Raw genomic sequence first — 21,086 nt, 5'->3', positions numbered from 1 at the left:
AGACCGCTACAGGTAGTTAGAGGTGCAGCTTATGTATAGGTGTCTGGTCTGTGGAACATGGCCTCAATGTAGGAAGGCTTCTGCACTGTCTATATTCCAGAGATGCGCAGCCAGACAGCGAGGAGTTGCATATAGGAACAGAGACTGCTCCTCCCACACATTCTGGGCCAGGATGCCGCCATGCCGACTGCTGATCCCAGCTACAGAGTACATAATACAGATAAGAGTCCCTCCTGTAATAGAGCGGCAATGAGCAGGCCCGCAGCAAGCAATGTGTCATCATAGAGAGGGCAGACTGGGCTGATTGCTGTTCCAGCCGCGACCTTAATGTCCCTAAGGTGCCGCACAGCTGGACACTGCCACTGGGAGGGGGTGACCGCTGCAAGCCCCGTCTCAATCACAGTGAGAGAGACAGGGCTGTGCTGTTTGTTCCGGTTCTTGGTCACTAAAACACTGGAGATTGGGCACCCATTTACTGAAGGATCGCGAATGGGGAGTGTGAGCTCATCCCGCAAAGTTCTCAAAGAGAATTCCAGCCATGTAAAATAAAAATAAAATAGGGAAAAAATTGGGCTGCAGCAGCTCAGCTAAAACCTGGCCCACTACAGTACTATGGGGCACAAAAGTAAAACTGATATCCTATAGGTCTGGTGACCTCATGGGATGTGGAGAAGGAGGAGGAGCAAGCTTTCAAACAAGGTTAGCTTGATTTTTGTTCCTGCTCCTGGTCTAGTGCCCTCTATACCCCAAGGTATACCAGTGTCCCCCTGATTGGATGACAGAGAAATTAAAGTTTCTGAATGCAGAAATTATCAAACATGTTAGTGTACATTTTAGTATTTGTTTGCTGCTGGCACTGTTTTTTCTTCTTTTTTTTTTTCCACACATAATGCAGTTAGTGTTATCAAAAAGACAGGAAATGTACAGTATTTGTAAAATGCTTTGTATTTTTTATTTTTCTCAGGTAGTGGTTGTACAGGCAATCAGTGCCTTGTGCCAGAAATACCCGCGCAAACACACTGTAATGATGACCTTTCTGTCCAACATGCTGAGAGATGATGTAAGTTTTTATGCAATCTTTTATATATTCCTCTGTTCTCATATAGGGCCGAATTCATAGGTGTATGCAAAAGCGAATATAACAGCGTCTATTGGCGATCACCCATGTTTGAGTTTATGCAAATGGCATACAAACTCCTTCCCTTGTGTACATCTGTTCGGTCGAATGTGCAAGGACTGAGACGTCCACCTTTAGTGCATGCTGTAATGCCAATTGGTGATTCCTTATCTGCCGCCATCAGTCGGACCATTGAAATTTGTGGCTCTGTCTGACCATGACCTACTATTCTTGCAGCTGTACTTCTGGGAATGCAGCCGATGAATTGCCAGGCCTGCGACACTCCCATAACACGCCCACTTAACAGACCATTTTTCCTTTCACACTTAGTCTGCTCTTATCTCGATATTTTCCAAATTTTTAAATGTTCCTTAAATTGGTTCTTTGCTAGTTATTATGTTTTACAATTGTGGTCCTCCATTAAGGAGTACTGTACGTCTTCAAATTTGCTTGTTTGTATGCTGCCCATTGTGGTCTGTGTCGATCGCTACTATTCTGTATTTTTGCAGTGTTTATTTAAAAATTCAACAAATTCTTAAAAAGTCACCAACTGAATTGTGCATGATGTATTGTATGTAACCTTTGAAACATTTTGTAATTTCCACTGAAGTCTGGAACCATGGATAAGTTCTTAAGTACAACAAGAAATGGTCAATTATGCATTGAGGCTCTTTTTCAGTGGGGGTTACAGTGTGTTTCTATTTAATTTGTGTTTCTGTCTCTTGTCTGTGTTAATATAGTTTTTGTTATTTTCAGTTTGAATGCTTATGACTCACTTACGTTTTGTACTGTTTGCAGGGGGGTTTTGAATACAAACGAGCTATTGTGGACTGCATCATCAGTATTATAGAGGAGAACCCAGACAGTAAAGAGTCTGGACTTGCTCATCTATGCGAGTTCATTGAGGACTGTGAGCACACTGTGCTTGCCACCAAGATACTACACTTGTTGGGCAGAGAAGGTCCACGGACACCTACTCCATCTAAATATATCCGTTTCATCTTCAACAGAGTAGTTTTGGAGAATGAGGCTGTCCGAGCAGGTAAGGACACAGGCTTAAGAAATGCAATATACATTGACATATTTACATTTATGTATATATATGTATGTAAATATGTATGTGTATATATATATATATATATATATATATGTGTGTCTGTATATATATATATATATATATATACACATAGATAGATATATCTATTTATCTGTGTGTGTGTATATATGTGTGTATATATAGGGAAGAGGGTGCTAAAACATACTCACACGGCCTGATTCTGCTGTCCCATCAGAGCCCTTAGTGCTGCAAGATAGACATAGGACCCGTCCCACCATGCCAAACCTCCCCCCACCAGCAGCCCACTCACAGGCCACACTAGCGGTCCCAGCTCCCTTCCTCCACACCTAATGCCGTTCCTGCAAGTACGTCTGCCCCACCTCCTTTACTGCCCCGTGAGTTCGTCAGGATGAGAACACCAACATCGATGTGAGATGCCGCCCGCGTAGAAGTGGAAGATTCCTCTTGATTGATGAGGATTCTTTTTCTCACTGAATAACCATTAAGCTTTGTTTTGCTTCTTTCTGTTGGATAGACTGTTGTCCAAAGTCAGAAACAAACCAGAAAGGAAGTTTCAGGTTTATTGCAGATTGCAGACTCTTTACTAATTTGAAACGGAGACAGTGAGAAATAAGAGAATCCTCCTCTCTTGTAGATCTCCTTATCTTGTTGTTAATTATGACAGGGACGTCTTTTTCTAGCCTAAGGTGGTTTCAAAATTCTATTTGAATCAGAACATTGTGATTGCAGTTTTGGGTGATAATCAGTTTAAGGAGGAATAAGGATCTTTATGCTTATTGGCTGATGATAGGGCATTGCAGGCATATGGTAATAGTTTAGGAATATCGATGATCTTTTGATCTTCCAGAGGTTGGCATGCTTCAAAATAGATTATGTTGAGGAAGAGAAACCTGTTCCTTACAAGATGACTGCATATACTTGTGCTGAGTAGCTGAGCCATTTGTTCCTCTGCGCACACTTTTACAAATACAGGTTTAATGTTTTTTACAGCTGAGGATGCTAGTTTAGCTTGAAAGATACTTCTCGCCCACCTGAGCAGGCAGCATTGTGATAATAGTAATAACATGTGTGACCACCGTGTGGCGCTAAACTAAGCCAATCAATACGAAAAATGAATAGGCTACTTTCCTATCCTGTTCTCTCTTGGGACGATGTACCAGGGAGTTCCCAATATGTAAAAAGAGAGATAAGCACAATAGTGTAATATTGAAAAGATCAGGTGACTTTATTAAAACACACAAACATATAAATCAATCTTAAAAAGGCTAAATAAAGCCAAACAAATGCCTATTGGGCATGGTATAATAATGTCTTTAAAAAGAGAGGCCCATGAGCCCTCAAGATGTATAACTGCGTTGTGGGTGCAATGCTGACCGTCCGGACCAAGTCAAGCAGTGACTAACCAACGATAACTGGTACTGGGGGTCCAGGGTGCTTCTCCTCAGTAAATTGACTCTGCCGTCCTTAACGCATTTCGAGCCCTCCTGGCTCTTCTTCAGAAGGATGCAGAGTCTTTGTCCATACCTCTCTTATATACCCCTAACCCAGGAAGTAAATTAGTTCCTCCTGGATCCAAAAATGACGAAACTGGAAGTGACGCATCCCGTGACTTCCGGTTCACGGCCCCCATCCAAAGTGCACAAAAAAAATAATTTTTTTTTTTTTTTTCCCCTTCTTTCTTCTTCTTTTCTTCTTTCTATATATCTCATTCCTTTTCACTTCCCCTTGTTCTCCTCCTAGGTCCCCCTCTGTGGGATGCCTCCGATCTTTCTCTCCTTTACATAGTCTCCTTATTACTCATGGGGCTGTCTTTATGTAAACATCTGTTTTTTCTCCTCCAAACCAGAAGTTGTCATTCTTGTTACCATAGTGAGAGGTGTTGCTGTTAAAAAATTCCCCGGAAACCTTCACCATCATTCATATGGTCCACATAAATAAATAGATAAAGATACAAGGATTATGGATTTTTAAAATACATTCTTAAGTAGAAATGGGGGCACAAAATAAGGTGCGAATACGAACATTCCTTTATGCAAACATATAAAATATATATAATATATATATTAAAAACGTTAATAATAAATTAATGGATTAATTAAAATGTAAAAATTAGTTAAAAAGCTGCCTATTAAATGAACCACTTCAACTCAAAATCTTTGTTCAATCCATCAGGAACTAATGTTTTCAAATTAAAAATCCATCTCATTTCATTCTTCGCAAGGTTAGTCTCAACATCCCTATCTTTCCATGTTGATTTAATGTGTTGTATCCCCATGAAATTCACAATATTCCTTGGAGAGTAGTTATGCAACTTCTTAAAATGCTCCGATAGGGAATGTGTTTCCATTCCTTTTTTAACATTGCGTACATGTTCCCCCATGCGTGTTTTTAAGGCCCTTGAAGTGCGTCCAATATAATGTAATCCACATACACATTCCACCAAATAATTTTTGAGCAAGATTTAGGGACATTAATACACATACTACAGGTACCACAGCGATGAAACCCCTTGGTGCGTACTGGGTTATTGGTTGAACAATCAAGTGCACTTCGGACCAATTTACTCTTTAAATTGTCCACTCTACGGTAAATAAAACATGGTTTCTCTGGAAGTTCATCTTTTAAAATCGGGTCTTTTTTCAAAATGTGCCAATGGCGTTTAAAAACTCGTTCCATTTCTTTGTAATGACTTCCATATTTCGTAATGAACGACCATTCACTATTTTTATTTCGGTGTACGTCCATCTTTGGTTTTAAAAAAAGGTTTCTATCCATATTTTTCACCACCTGTTTTGTCTGTTCGATTTGACCTTTTTCATATCCTCTTGCTAAAAAAGTATTCTCCATCTCATCCATTTGTTCCTCACACACCTTCAGGTTACTGCAGTTTCTTTTGACCCAAATGAACTGGCTTTTAGGTACCCCTTTAAGCCATCTATCAAGATGTTCACTATCACGATTGATAAAACTGTTAGTATCTGTTGGTTTTTTAAAACATTTGGTTTGAAGACAATTATTCTCTATATACAAGCTCAGATCCAAAAAATGACATGTAAATTTATCCACATTAAAAGTGAATTTTAAATTCAATCCATTGGAATTCAGATCCACACAGAAATTTCCAAATCTTCAAGTGTACCCCTCGTCTATATATCTGTGCCATTGTACCAAGTTCGTCCCCCAGTATCTGCTACTCCAAATATAATCCTCTTCCCATTTTGCCAAGAATAAATTCGCGTAACTAGGGGCGAACTTGGTACCCGTTGCGGTACCTACACGTTGCAAATAATAATCGCCATTAAAAAAGAAATAATTATTATTTAAAATGAACTTGATCCCTTCCACAATGAAATCAATACGTTCTTGGGTCATTTCTGTCTTCTCTAAATGCCATCTGGTCGCTGTTATCCCCTCCTGATGATCGATTATCGTATACAGAGAAGTAATGTCCACAGATATCATGAACATATCTTCATCCCACTTGATATCTTTAATCTTTGTAAGCGTGTCCATGGTATCTCTTAAATATGATTTTGTGGTCTTTACAATCGGTTGCAAGTGAAAATCTATAAACTCTGATAATTTACTTGTTAGACTCCCAGTGCTTGCAATTATTGGTCGTCCCGGGGGTTTGGTTTGGTTTTTATGTATTTTGGGTAATACATAAATGGTAGGTACTAGAGGGCTAGTAGTGTCTAAAAAGTTCTTCTCATCTTTAGTTATCATAGTTTTACCTTCACTTTCTTCTAAAAATTTGGAAAAAAGATTCTTAATTTTATTCGTGGGGTCTGATTTAAGTTTGGTATAGGTCGCTGTATTAAGTTGTCGGTATATTTCATTTTCATATTCATTCTTATTCATAATAACGATACTCCCGCCCTTATCCGATGGTTTTATAACTATCGATTTTTCTTTCTGTAGAGTCTTGATCGCTTCTCTTTCTTTCTTACTCAGATTCCATTTCCGGATGTATTTTTTATCATTAATACTGTCTATATCATCCAGAATAAGTTTGGTAAAGCTTTCAATGAAGTTTCCTTTAATGTGTAGCGGATAAAAAGATGATTTCTTCTTGAATTTCGTTGGCGGTACTGAGGGGATACCTTCTGCATTGAGCTCTTTGCTGAGAAAGAATTTTTTTAGAGTTATCTTCCGAATTAATTTTTGCACATCTACATATGCTTCAAATGGGTCCATTTTACATGTAGGCGCAAATTTAAGTCCCTTCTGTAAAACTTTCTCTTCAATTTTTGTAAGAGTTCTGGAACTTAAATTAAAAATTCTACAAGGTTGTTCTTCAACAATCATGTCATTAACCCTCTTATTCGTTCGTTTTCTTTTTTTTTATTTTTTATTTTTTTCTCTTTCTTTTTCTCTTTGGCCCCCCCTCTTTTTCCTCTTTTCGTTTTTACATTCTCCCCAACCTTCAAAACCTTCCTTTTCTTCTTTGCCCCACCCTTAAAAAAGGAGATGTAGAATGGTTGGTTCCTGATCATTCAATAGTCCATACCTGTTCTTATCCTCAAACCTTGGACGGTTATCAGTAAATGTTCTCCTGTCATATCTTTTGGGGGTCTTCCATGTATCAAAATCACATCTGGGCTTGTATTGTCTTTCCTGATAAGTATTCGATGGATATCTATAGGATGCATTCGTTGTTCTCTGTGGTCTCCAGTGATCTCTTGATGTTCTTAATTCGTCCCTATAATTAAATTCTTTGTGATAAGGTAGTGTCTTCTTCATCACCGGTCTTTTCTCTCTAAGGCGTGCTGGGGTTCCCCCGGACTCTGTTGTTCCTGATTCATGGTCTTCTTTTTCTTCTTCCTCTCTGTTCTTCCCTTTTTCAGGAAATCAAAGTCTCTTTGAAACTTCTTCCATTTTTTATTTACAAGTTTCCTTGTATCTTTCTCTATCTTCTCTTCTATTTTTTTCTCCAATCCTATATATTCTGCAGATTCCTCAAACAGATGAATCAAGGTTTGAAGAATCTCTATTCTTTCATTGAGGGTTTTCAGTTCTTCCCGCCTTTCTTTCAAAATTAACTCCATCAATGAAAATGAACAAGTTTGTAAAATTTTGTTCCATTCCTTTTGAAAAGTTTCTGATAAATCATCAAATGACGGAGTTTTGGTAATTCGTAAACCTTTAGGAATTATTTGTTCTGCCTGGTATTTCTCCAGCGCCGCTATTTCCCACCAGAGTTTATTTTCCTTTAATAAGCTTTTACTCATGGTGGCCATAGCTGTTTGAACATCATCGTCCGTCATCTCAACTTCATCAAAATTTAAATAAAATGCGGATTGTACAGTTTTTCTTCTCTCTGAGAAATGGGCATACATGATGCAGCTAAAGTGTACGTATTTATAAGGTAAGTTTGGATAGGTGATCAAAATTTGTTTAATACAACACCTCAGCGCATCAAGAGTAAAGCTGCCAACAGTGGAGACACTAGGGTACCTTAAACCCCTAAACCAAAATAAGTGACAATAGTAATAACATGTGTGACCACCGTGTGGCGCTAAACTAAGCCAATCAATTCGAAAAATGAATAGGCTACTTTCCTATCCTGTTCTCTCTTGGGACGATGTACCAGGGAGTTCCCAATATGTAAAAAGAGAGATAAGCACAATAGTGTAATATTGAAAAGATCAGGTGACTTTATTAAAACACACAAACATATAAATCAATCTTAAAAAGGCTAAATAAAGCCAAACAAATGCCTATTGGGCATGGTATAATAATGTCTTTATAAAGAGGGGCCCATGAGCCCTGCGTACCAGATCCAAGATGTATAACTGCGTTGTGGGTGCAATGCTGACCGTCCGGACCAAGTCAAGCAGTGACTAACCAACGATAACTGGTACTGGGGGTCTAGGGTGCTTCTCCTCAGTAAATTGACTCTGCCGTCCTTAACGCATTTCGAGCCCTCCTGGCTCTTCTTCAGAAGGATGCAGAGTCTTTGTCCATACCTCTCTTATATACCCCTAACCCAGAAAGTAAATTAGTTCCTCCTGGATCCAAAAATGACGAAACCGGAAGTGACGCATCCCGTGACTTCCGGTTCACGGCTCCCATCCAAAGTGCACAAAAAAAATAAATTTTTTTATTTTTTTTCCCCTTCCTTCTATCTTCTTCTTTTCTTCTTTCTATATATCTCATTCCTTTTCACTTCCCCTTGTTCTCCTCCTAGGTCCCCCTCTGTGGGATGCCTCCGATCTTTCTCTCCTTTACATAGTCTCCTCCATATTACTCATGGGGCTGTCTTTATGTAAACATCTGTTTTTTCTCCTCCAAACCGGAAGTTGTCATTCTTGTTACCATAGTGAGAGGTGTTGCTGTTAAAAAATTGCCCGGAAACCTTCACCATCATTCATATGGTCCACATAAATAAATAGATAAAGATACAAGGATTATGGATTTTTAAAATACATTCTTAAGTAGAAATGGGGGCACAAAATAAGGTGCGAATATGAACATTCCTTTATGCAAACATATAAAATATATATAATATATATATTAAAAACGTTAATAAAAAATTAATGGATTAATTAAAATGTAAAAATTAGTTAAAAAGATGCCTATTAAATGAACCACTTCAACTCAAAATCTTTGTTCAATCCATCAGGAACTAATGTTTTCAAATAAAAAATCCATCTCATTTCATTCTTCGCAAGGTTAGTCTCAACATCCCTATCTTTCCATGTTGAGGGGTTTAGGTACCCTAGTGTCTCCACTGTTGGCAGCTTTACTCTTGATGCGCTGAGGTGTTATATTAAACAAATTTTGATCACCTAGGCAGCATTGTGATGTCCCCATGGTACAGATATGTCCTCATACAACTAGTCTCAATACGTCATGCCGCACAAGATGCCTGGCACAAGTGAGCTGCAATAAACGGTGTAGTGTAACAACTTTTTCTTTAAATGTGCGTCATATTCGCACTGCAGGTTCAGCGAAACACCACTCAATAATAGTATTTTTGGTATACTTTTTTTTTTTTTTTCACAAAATGTGAAAATAGTCTTTGTGTTTTGCAGCTGCTGTTAGCGCTTTGGCCAAATTTGGAGCTCAAAATGAATGTCTCCTTCCCAGCGTATTGGTTCTCCTACAAAGGTAAGAAATTATTGAAAATGCATACTTCATTTTGAAGTCAATGGAATGATCCTTAAAACTATAATTTAATTTTATAATGTACATTTCTTCTTCAGGGTCCATAGGGCTCCACAGGGAGACATTGGGGTGTAGGTGGGACCTGGAGGACCGGGCACCAACAGCAAAACTTTTCAATCCCAGGATGCACTGGTCCTTCCCCTATAGCCCGCCCACAGCCTGAGGGCGCTTCAGTTTCGGTGGTGTCCGTCAGCAGCTGGACCACCATTATAACAGAGAGGCTGCATTAAGTAGCCCAAGCTTTAATTTTATGATTTAATTTACTTTTTATTTTTTTACCAAACGGGCGAGCAGCACCAGACTGTCCTCCAGGCATCTGTGCTGCCGCCTCATCACCTCTCCGCGGTGCTGTGACACCAACCCTGTGCTTGGGGCTCCGAGGGGGACTAGCTAGCAGGCTCCCCGGACCCCAGACTGCAGCCCGGAATCCAGGGGACAGGTAAGGCGGAACCCCGTGTCTTAGTGTAGTCTTGCCTCCGGTCTCAGGAGACAGACCAGAGACGCTGATGTGGACACTGGCTCGCCCACTACTCCACTAGACCACCAGGGCATAACGATACTGGCGCAGAGGCATATTGTAAAGGCCAGGGGATCCAGTGGTTAACTTCAGCCAGGGGATAAGGCGCCCTCCCTGCAGCCCCTCCCCCAGTTCAGGGCGCCATTCCACTGCGGTCTTGATGTTCCCTGAGCTGCTCCTCCCTCACCCTCCGCCCCCTCAGAAATGCAGGGCAGCCATTTTAGGCAAGCAGGTCTCCGTGAAACACTAGGTCTAGTCTCCCTGTATATTTCTCCCATGGGCCAGGTTATACAGCGCTATATCCTACCGGCCACTGTGGTCTGTGCAGTTGATTTTAGTGTCCATTGCAGGTATGTAATGTTTTTTTCTGCGTTTGTATGTGACTTGTGCTAGCACTAACCTCTATTTTCTATACTGTCAGATTATACCTGTCCCTTTTTTTTCTACTATACCCTGACATACTAAGGTATTTGGGGGTTCATAGTACTACATAGTGCGGTTGCACACTACACTGTGCCATATATACCGCAGTTGCACACTACATTGTGCAATAATACACATACTGCAATGTGTTCAATGCACTGTATCAGTCTGTGTATTCTATTATTCTATGTCTGGCAGAGGAAAGAATAACAAGCAGCCTGATGCTGCGCCTCCTACTCTCATAACTTGTTAGTCCTGCTCTGCGAGCTTAGCCACAGAGGACCTCATTCAGGATGGTCTCTATATTAATTGTTACACAGCCCCAGGTTCATCAGCCCCGGTGTGTCTCCCTCAGGACCCACCCTGGGCTGCCTTTTCACAAATGCTGGCAACACTTGTGGACCAAATAGCAGTCCCCGTGGTAGCTCCCCCTATGGGATGGTCATAGCAGGTACCCCCTACAAATCCTTTGCCTCCCCCATGGGTAGACGTACTGTCTACCTCAATACAGAGTTTGGCTAAAGTCTCTACGGTTTTTCAGCTAATGCTGCAAAAAGAAGAGCCTTTACCTACTAAGCCTATTAAACGTACTATGATATCTTCCCAATCCACACAGTTATCTGATTCTGAGATATCATCTGGTGAGGCAGAAGACGCAGATCTTTCTCACTCTGACTCCATCTCAGGAGAAGAGGAGCCACTCTCCAAACTAAATATACCTGCTCTTGTGAGAGCTGTTAAAACTATTCTAAAAATAGAAGTGGATGAACCCGCTCTTAAGAAAAAACATGCACTTTTTAAGTGACAAAATGTTGTTTTACCAGAGTTCCCTCACTCTGACCAGCTATCTGATCACATGAGTGAAGCTTGAAATATGCCTGGTAAAAGGTTTCAAATTCCAAAACGGTGCAGTTCCTTTTACCCGCTTCCAGGTACTGATTGTACTAAATGGGAGTTTCCCCCAAAGGTGGATTCTCATGTAACACGTCTGGTTTAAAATGCCACCTTGCCCATATATACTGCAACCTTCTTGAAGCAGACCACAGATAGACTTATAGAAGCTTGTCATAAATCTATACACTCTCTTACAGGAGCTATTACTCGTCCTGCTAGGGCTACGGCTTGGGTGGCAAAAGCCATTGAGAGTTGGGCAGAGGCCCTTGAAGAGACTTTTCTCCCTGATGCTTCAAGGGAAAGGCTATTCTACATATCTCACACTAGAGATGCAGCCTCCTACTTGGGTGAAGCGACTGTGGATACTGCTCTCCTGGCCTCAAGGATATCTGCCACTTCGGTAGTGGCCCGCCGTAGTCTTTGGCTACGTTCCTGGAAAGTAGATTCAGAATCAAAACGAGCTCTAGAGTCTCTGTCTTATGCAGGAGACATCCTATTTGGTCCAGAATTGGATAAAATTTTGACTACTTTGGCGACTAACAAGACAGCGTTCCTGCCCTCTGCATATAATTCAAAGCCACGGATGTCATCCTTTCAGTCCTTTTACCCTCAAGGCAAAGCCAAAGGTCAGTCGTTTCTACAGCAACAAACATCAGCCAAGGCCTCCAAGCCTAGGGTAAAAACAAGCCTTGGCTACTAGACGTCCACCTGCCAAGTCTGAGGACAAACCCGCAACCTGACGGGGTGGGCCTGTCCCTGGGGGCTCCAAGGGTGGGAGGCCAACTTCTTTCGCCCAGGTTTGGCACCAAACCACGTCACATGCCTGGGTGAGAGAATTGGTCTCCCACGAATATGCCTTCACCTTCCTGAGGCGATCCCCCCCCCCCCCCTCCAACAGTTTTTTTGCACAGGACCTCCTATGGAGTCAACTAAGACCCTCCTGTTCCAAAAAGCCATTCAGTCCTTACTGAAATCAGGAGTAATAATTCGGGTCGCCTCCACACAATGGGGCAAGGCCTATTATTCTACCCTTTTTTTTTTAGTTCTGAAGCCCAATGGGTCTCATTGGCCTATCCTCAACCTCAAGTCTCTGAACGTAAACCCTCCGATATATTATCTTAGCTATGGAGCCTGGAGATTTTATGGTATCCATAGACATTCAGGCCCCTTAACTACATGTACCTATAGCGCCTTCTCATCAACAATATCTCCGGTTTGCTACACTGCAGCAACATTACCAATTCCAGGCTCTGCCGTTTGGCCTCTCAACGGTCCCTCGGGTCTTTACCAAGATCATGGCAGTTATGGCGGCCTCTCTTCATTGTCAAGGGATCAGACTGCTCCCGTACTTAGACGATCTCTTGCTGTTGGCAGGCTCCCCAGAGACTCTTCACAGCCATCTGCAGGTAACCATTGCCTTTTTACAAATGCATGGTTGGCTGATCAACTGGAAAATTCCCTGACACCCTCTCAAAGGATGGTACATTTAGGACCTCTCCTGGACTCTCAAGTTCAGAGAATCTTCCTAACTGCGGACAAGATTTCAGCACTACAGCACAGACTACGCAGGCTGCTTCACAATCGCAGAATGTTGATTAACTCTGCAATGCAGGCCTTGGGATCAATGGTGTCCACCTTCGACATGGTGGAGTTCACCCCGTTTCACTCCAGGCCCCTCCAACACCTGATCCTCTCCAGGTGGAACAGGCTACCCCATCTGCTCAAATTCCAGACGATGAGCCTCCCCCCCAGAGGTTTCAACCAGGGAAAGCCTCCGAGGGTGGGGCACAGCAACCGGCCAGCACTCCTTCCAGGGCCGATGGTCCCCAGTTGAGGCAGTGTTGCCAATCAACATCCTGGAACTTCAAACCATCTACAGAGCACTCACTCTGGCTCAGAATATTCTGAAAAACAGGCCAGTAAACAGTACAGTCCGACAATATCACGGCTGTGGCCTACCTCAATCACCAAGGGGGCACTCAAAGTCATTCAGCAATGACAGAAGTGTCCTGCATTCTCACCTTGGCCGAACGCAATCTCCCAGCCATCTCCGTAGTGTTCATCCCAGGGATTCTCAATTGGGAGGCGGATTTCCTCAGCCATCACGACATGCATGCAGGAGAATGGTCTCTATCTCCAGAAGTCTTTCAGCCTCTAGTGGACAAATAGGGTCTTCCGGAGGTGGATCTCATGACCTCCAGACACAACAACAACCTTCGAATATATGGAGCCAGAACAAAGGACCCCGACGCGGCCTTCATAGACGCATTGTTGGTGAAATGGAACTTCCATTTAACATATGTCTTCCCTCCAATATCCATGCTTCCTTAAGTGCTTCGAAAATTCAGACAGGAGGGAGGTACAGTTTTATGTTAATAGCTCCAGCCTGGCGCAGTCATCACTGGTACTCTGGTCTTCAAAGACTCTCCATAGATGTTCCTCTTCAGCTTCCTCTACGAGTAGACCTGTTGTCTCAGGGTCCATGTCTACATCCAGACCTAGCCTGTCTGTCTTTAACGCCTTGGCTCTTGAGAGATCCCTCCTAACGGCTAAAGTTTTCTCCAGCTCTGTGGTCCAGACCATGCTAAAAGCCCGTAAACCAGCCTCAGCCAGGGTTTACCATAGAATATGGCATACCTATTTCCAATGTTGTGCTCCAACAAACTATGACCCTCAGGTCTTTAAGGTTTCTAGAATTCTTGCCTTTCTTTCAAGCTGGATTGGATCTACAGTAGGCCTCCGCCTAGCATCTCTGAAAGTGCAGGTCTCTGCTTTGTCTATCTGGTTTTAGCACAGAATTGCGCCTTCATACAGGGTGTTCTACGAATACAACCTCCCTTTGTCCCTCCTGTGGCTCCATGGGATTTGTCAGTGGTGCTCCAAGCACTTCAAGAGCCTTCATTTGAACCCCTGGAATCGGATGTCAAATGGCTCACTGCGAAGACTCTGGGGTCGATTCAGACCCTGGCGCTAAGCCGTGATCGCTCGCATTCAAAAGGGGCCGGGTATGCAAATTCTGCGATCACGCTGTCTGGTGTAAGGACGCCATCTATGCACACGTCATTTCAGGAAGTGTATGATTAATCAGAACCATCGAGAACCATCAGAGCTGCGTGTAGCGCTTGAGTTAGACCCTACCCCACCGCAAGCACTGTGTTCACTGCAGGCTGAAATACAACCAAGTGACGTATACAATGACGCTTCCATGCTAATTATGCACACCCTTAAAACTCAGTTTTGACGCCCAGAGATGACTGCGTTCGCAGCACCACTCTCCCGTTCACAAGCACCTTCCCCTGTTACCACCCACAAACGGCACTATCTGTCACTCATAGTGGCGCTCAGTCTTTTTGCTACGAGCACACGATTCCCGATAGCAGTTACTGGTTCGTGCACGCGCACTGAGATGCATGTGCAAACGGGCGAAAATCGCCCATAGCGAGTGATCGCAGGTTAGCGTCCGGGTCTGAATTGGGCCCTCTGTTTCTTCTGGCTATAGCATCTGCCCGTAGGGTATCTGATTTAGGGCCGCTTTTATGTCGCACTCCCTTTTTGATATTCCATCAGGACAGGGCTATACTTCTAACACGCCCAGGCTTCCTTCCCAAGGTGGTTTCTCGCTTCCCCCTGAATGAGGAAATTGTGGTTTCGGACTTTAATTCACCAGACCTCTCGGCAGGTGAGGCCTCTTTGGATGTGGTCTGTGCTCTAAAGATCTACGTGGACCATACTGCTTCCATTCGGAATCGTACTCCCTCTTTGCCCTATATGGATTCCACAAGAAGGGATGGCCAGCTAGCAAACAGACTCTGGCCACATGGATTCGCATGACTATCTCAGAGGCTTACAGACGGGCCTTCCGGTGCCGACTACAGTCTCTACTCATTCTACTCGCTCTGTGGGTCCCTCGTGGGCAGCCCGGCGTGGCGCCTCAGCTGAACAGTTGTGCATGGCGGCCACCTGGTCTTCTGTCCACACCTTTCTTAGGTTTTATGCCTTTGGTACATATGCCTCTCAGGATGCTTCCTTCGGGCGTAGGGTTCTCCTACCAGCTCAGGAGTGTTCCTGCCCTTGAAGAACTGCTTTGGGACATCCCCAATATCTCCCTGTGGAGCCCTATGGACCCTGAAGAAGAAAAGGAGAGTTATGGTAAAATTTACCTTGGTTAACTCTTTCTTCGAAGTCCATAGGATCCACAGGGCACCCGCTGTGACGCTGGGTTTTCTTCTAATGGTCACTTATTTCCTTCTGTGTGTGAGAGTGAGATTCCTAAGTATACCAATCTTCTTTCACTCCTATCCTGCTCCTGCCTTGGGCTTGTTAACAAACTGAAGTGCCCTCAGGCTGTAGGTGGGGTATAGGGTGAAGGATCGGAGCATCCTGGGATTGAAAAGTTTTGCTGTTGGTGTCCGGTCTCCCTGTAGACCCTATGGACTTCGAAGAAAGAGAGTGTTAACCAAGGTAAGTTTTACCATAACTCTCCTTTTCTCCACCTGTAAATTTGTATTTCAGGGAATTATAGGACCATGAGGGAAATAGATTATTCTGGAAATAATTTCTTGGTTATACTGTACCTATCGTTAGGATGTCCAGCTGTTGAAAATACTTCAGTGTACTGCACTGACCTTGCATTTGATAGTTTTTCTGCAATTTGTGTGTTCTTTGTCTTCTTGGGAAACACACAAACATCTGTAGGTTAATATGCTCCCAACATTCCTTTTCATTACCTAGATTTTTCTATATGCCTAATTTGAGGGGTGACAGTACCTCCTACTTCATCATTCGTGATTTCATGGTGTCACAAATACTCCTGCAACACCATGATTACAATCTTTTACAAGTGTATTGGGCAGTTTGTGCTTTTTCTTACTGAATCCATTCTTAGTTGTATTTAATGTCCCTTAAACTTATGAATATGGAAGACTGAATTATTATTAAATTGATTGTGCTCCATACTAACCACTATGAGCTTTGTATGCCATAAATAGAGTTGATGAGAGAGTGAGTATGGATAAGGAAAGAGTTGCCCTCTTTCTTTTTAAAGATTATAGAATGTTGAGCTTGCCTATATATAATGAGAGAGAGTGTGAAAGATTTATAGGTGTCTGTGTATATACAGTACTTGGCCACTTTAGGCCTGAATCAGAGGTGGACGCAGTTGCATCTGCATATGTTAATGACTCAGCCGATGTCTTGTGTACAGAGACATCCACCGCCGGCGTCTCAGATCCGCCGCTTGCATACAAAAGTCGAAACATTGGTTTCGCCATCGAACTTCTGAGCAACCCTGTGGTGTCTCAGAATGTCAGTCTCAACTAAGATGCCAGGGCCAGTCCAACTGTGAACGAATTTCTAGTGGCTGCCCTATGGTATATCAGAATGTCCGTGTCAACTGAGATGCCGGAGCCAGTCCAACTGTGAACAAATTCATAGTGGCTGACTAGGAGATGCCCGGAAAAACGACAGTGACATATCTGTGTTTTTGTAGCCGCTACCTCCCCCACATGATCACAACCTGTCACTCACTTTGCAAATGAAATCTCACTGTGTCCACCGGCGGCAATCAAACACCACGTGAGCTCTGTGTTTGACGCATGAGCATTGGCAAAAAATGGCTCTGTTGTGTCCGACATAATCATTGCGACCACCTCTGAATCAGGATCAGACTAGAAGTTAGAGGTTCCTTTGTTGTTAAGACCAAACATCAGAATGGGGAAAAATGCGATCTTAGTGAGTGATTGATTGTTGGTGCCAACAGGACAGTTTGAATCTCAGAAACTCCCTATCTCCTGGGACTTTCATACATAGCATACTAGAGCAGGGCTCGACAAATCCCGGGGGCCAGGTCGCCATGGCGACCAGATATTGCTGCCTGGCGACCAGATTATACATGGAGGCAGGACCCACTTTTAGTAAATGAGTGGGTCCGTCCCACAGGACACGCTATGATCTAGCTGCGTGCATTGTGCTGGGTGCCCGCGTCGCAGCCAATCACCGCTTGCAGTGTCTCCCCATCCAATTGCCATGCTGCCTTCAGTTTCTCCCCAGCCAATTGTCATGCTGCCTGCAGTGTCTCCCTCCCTCCCTGCCGCCAGTGTGCCTTTCTGCTATTTGAATCCAGCAGCTTTTTAGCAGCACCTCTGCATTCTCCTCCTTGGGCTCTGCACCCCTTTCCTGCCAGCCACCCTATGACTCTCCCGGCTGCAGCATCAGCGCTGTTGCCCCCATCATGATGTTGGTGCCGGGATCCTCCAACTGCCTGCGCTCCATCCCTGACTCCTTGAGCCAGCTAGTATAGCACAAGCAGGTTGAGGTCGCACAGGATTATTATCTACTACCCTAATTTGACTAATCAAATCAAAGAAAGGTAAATGTATTAATTGCCAGAACCAACTTTTAAAACAATTTCAGAGCCACAGGTCATGTTTCTATTAAAGCGGTGGTGCTCCCCAGAGTCAGCAAAACACAGTATTGAGAACACAGAGAGAGAAAAAAAGAAGACTCCTTTTGGGGGCACTACTATGAAAAAATAATTAAAATTTTACTTTTAATGAATTTAAAGATAAAAGATGTATACGCACAAAACAGACATCAAACACATATAAGTAACAATCATATATTGCGTATAGAGTTACCATCTCTCATAGCGAATTGTAGTAGCAATTACAATTAAAGCACTGATTGGGCTGTAACAATGATGCACACACCGGGTTTCACAGATAGTTAACACTCTATCCGGATTCCATAGATAGTTCACATTCTATCTGGACAAAATACATCCAATTGTGGTAGCTCCACCCCTATAATAATTTTAAGGTGATCTTGAATACTTAAATATTGAACAGTCCGTAGTAAAAAATCTCACTACTTAGCTCAAAATCTGGTTATACATCCACAAGTTATAATACCATCTCAGCACATGTAACAAATGTAGTACAGCAGAGAGTATTTATTGCTGAAACACATCTCCGTATATAAAGTCATACCTCTGTGAACAATGATAATTCATTATATGAGAGGTGAATGTTTAAAACCGTCAGCAAGAATACAGCATGATATGGTATAAAAAGTACTCTTAATGGTCACATGTGACCAAGCTACTCTAAGAGCGAAACGTACGTCATCATGACAGCAACCGCTGCATGCGAGCGAGGCTAGCAGACGGAGCGGCCAGGCACCATCCTGTACAGCAGCGTGGAAGAACTCTCCCGCTGCTCTTACCACTCCGACCTGACCCTCGCCGCGGTACACACACAGACCCCCGCCTGCTGAGATTATACTGATAAGCAGCATTTTTGGTGATCGTGTCAAGCTAAGTATATGATATAGTATATATCATTGCCTCCAACTGATACAATAGGTTCTTTATCTGACAAGCACTATAGTTTTATTTTCTTCACGCATATACATAACTATTATAACAGCTTTCAGAATCAAATACTATTATTTTCAGTTTCTTTCACATTTGGACAGTGGAAATAATTTTCATGACACTGTTGCATTTTCCTGATACAGGCGTGGGAACTTGCTTTATTGTATCTAATTGTAAGAATCTTGCAACATCTCTGGAGGACACAATTATATGTCTTCTGACAGCTCAGTGTTTGCTACATTTTAAATTGAACATATTGTTGTTTGCTATGCTCAAATCAATATATATACTGGTTGATAATTATTCTGTTTTGAATTAATAATCCATGTACTCAGCATTTGTATTGGGATCCATTCCAGCAAATAAGGGCCTTTTTCCCAAAAGTATTCATGCCATATTTGGTTAAGATTGTCTTGCTGTAAGATCTTTAAAGTACTATATTACATCTATCTTCTAGCAATCTAAGAGCGGTTATCCAGCATTAAGAGTACTTTTTATACCATATCATGCTGTATTCTTGCTGACGGTTTTAAACATTCACCTCTCATATAATGAATTATCATTGTTCACAGAGGTATGACTTTATATACGGAGATGTGTTTCAGCAATAAATACTCTCTGCTGTACTACATTTGTTACATGTGCTGAGATGGTATTATAACTTGTGGATGTATAACCAGATTTTGAGCTAAGTAGTGAGATTTTTTACTACGGACTGTTCAATATTTAAGTATTCAAGATCACCTTAAAATTATTATAGGGGTGGAGCTACCACAATTGGATGTATTTTGTCCAGATAGAATGTGAACTATCTATGGAATCCGGATAGAGTGTTAACTATCTGTGAAACCCGGTGTGTGCATCATTGTTACAGCCCAATCAGTGCTTTAATTGTAATTGCTACTACAATTCGTCCTTGAGCCAGCTCTCTGCACACAGAAAGCCGGAGGTGGACACTGCCCAGACCAGGAGGGAGCTGGAAGCTCTACACCCTGGTGCTTAAGGACAAGCTGAGGCTGCAGCTCATGCTAGGCTACCAGCAGGAAGGAGGTAAATACTGTGCTCAGTACTGCCTTCTCCTAACCCCCTCCTTGCACCCAGTACTTCAATTCAGAGGAGAATAGCAAAGACAGGTCCAAGCTTATTGGAAAGCAACAGTAAGTCATTCATGTTACAACAGTGCTATAAAGACGAGTATCTCTGAATGCACAGCAAGTCAGTCCTTGTCTTCTGCTTCTCTAATCCATCCCAACGCTGGGTTCCATTTCTGTTTGCCCTCTGCAGCTTCATTTTCCTGTTCTTGGCAAAGGCTAAGCAAAACTGACACAAGTAGACTGGAAAAAAATGTTGTCTGGCCTGACGAATCTCAATTTCTGGGATGGTATGGTCAGAGTTTGTCATAGGATGGATCCATGGATCTATCCTATCTCAGTGGCTCAGGCTGGTGGTGTAATAGTTTTGGAAATGCTTTCTGCTACTCATTAGGCCCTTTAATACCAAATGAGCATTATTTAACCACTTAACTGACTAATATTTTTTCCAAAAATTACCCCAAAATTGTTGCTTTTTTTAATCAAATTAAGTAATAGCTATTTAAATGGGATTACATATTATTTTTTATTAACAAATATGTACATTTCTCAATAAATGTATATTTCATCAAATTTATAAAGCTATTTACATAATTTGACAATAAAACAAATATAATGTCTGTGTTAATACAAAGGTTTTTTTTTTCTTATTGTGCAAAACTACTTGTAGGACTTCACATTCCTGCAAGAAGAGCAGCTAGCCAGCAGGGTGTGTGTGTTCTGCCTGTCATTGCTGCAGCTGCCTGGGAGAAAGAGGGGGACACTTGGGGAGGTGCGGCTGCAGCAGGGACCTCCGTCTCAGACTGTGAGCGATCCTGTTATGATCACTGATCACAGTGAGAGTCAGTGTTGCATCTGCCTAGAGCACTGTGAATAATGGTAGGATCGGAGCGCTGCACCCTATACAGCAGTTACATGTATTGTATTAATATAATGATCTGGTGTCTCCTAATGATATGATAGAGACATAAATGCAAATAACTGAACGGTATACTCTGATGAAATAATGTTCACTTACTGAATACAAATAACAATATTAATAGAGCACTGAATGCATGCGATGGATCTATGCAGTGTCAGATATAATAATGCCGTGTCACAAGTGAGGTTAAATGGCACAACAATGTCTGGGCAGCTGCTGTATAGGGTGCAGTGCTCCAATCCTACCATTATTAACAGACTATTCAGGAGAAGGGACATCTCCACCCTCGGAGAAGCTCCCCAAAACAGTATATCGCTTATCCTGGAGCGCAAGGTCTTACCTTTATATCATACTAGAGCACTGTGAGCCTAGGTCGAGCTGCAAGAAGATTGTCTTCCTGCGGCTTGGTGGTTGCCTGTTCACTGTGGCTGGGGAGAGAGGAGGGAACTGGGGAGGAAGCAGAGGGGCCGGCCCTGTTTCCTAAGCCCAGTGGCTGCCGGAA

At 42.6% G+C, this 21,086-nt stretch overlaps 1 protein-coding gene across 1 annotated transcript in view; it reads left to right on the top strand.

The window, feature by feature from the left end:
- Positions 1-21,086, top strand: part of COPG2 (coat protein complex I subunit gamma 2) — a 120,867-nt gene that overhangs the window by 76,040 nt on the left and 23,741 nt on the right. The window contains exons 13-15 of the mRNA XM_088468689.1: positions 965-1,060; positions 1,916-2,159; positions 9,233-9,308. Of these exons, the coding sequence (XP_088324815.1) occupies positions 965-1,060; positions 1,916-2,159; positions 9,233-9,308 (416 nt within the window). The remainder of the gene's footprint in view (positions 1-964; positions 1,061-1,915; positions 2,160-9,232; positions 9,309-21,086) is intronic.

Source organism: Taudactylus pleione, unplaced genomic scaffold, assembly GCF_031769625.1.
Source record: "Taudactylus pleione unplaced genomic scaffold, aTauple2 ptg000086l, whole genome shotgun sequence".
NCBI classification, from domain to species: domain Eukaryota; kingdom Metazoa; phylum Chordata; class Amphibia; order Anura; family Myobatrachidae; genus Taudactylus; species Taudactylus pleione.
Note: the sequence above shows the minus strand (reverse complement) of the source record. Positions and strands in the feature narration are given on the sequence as shown.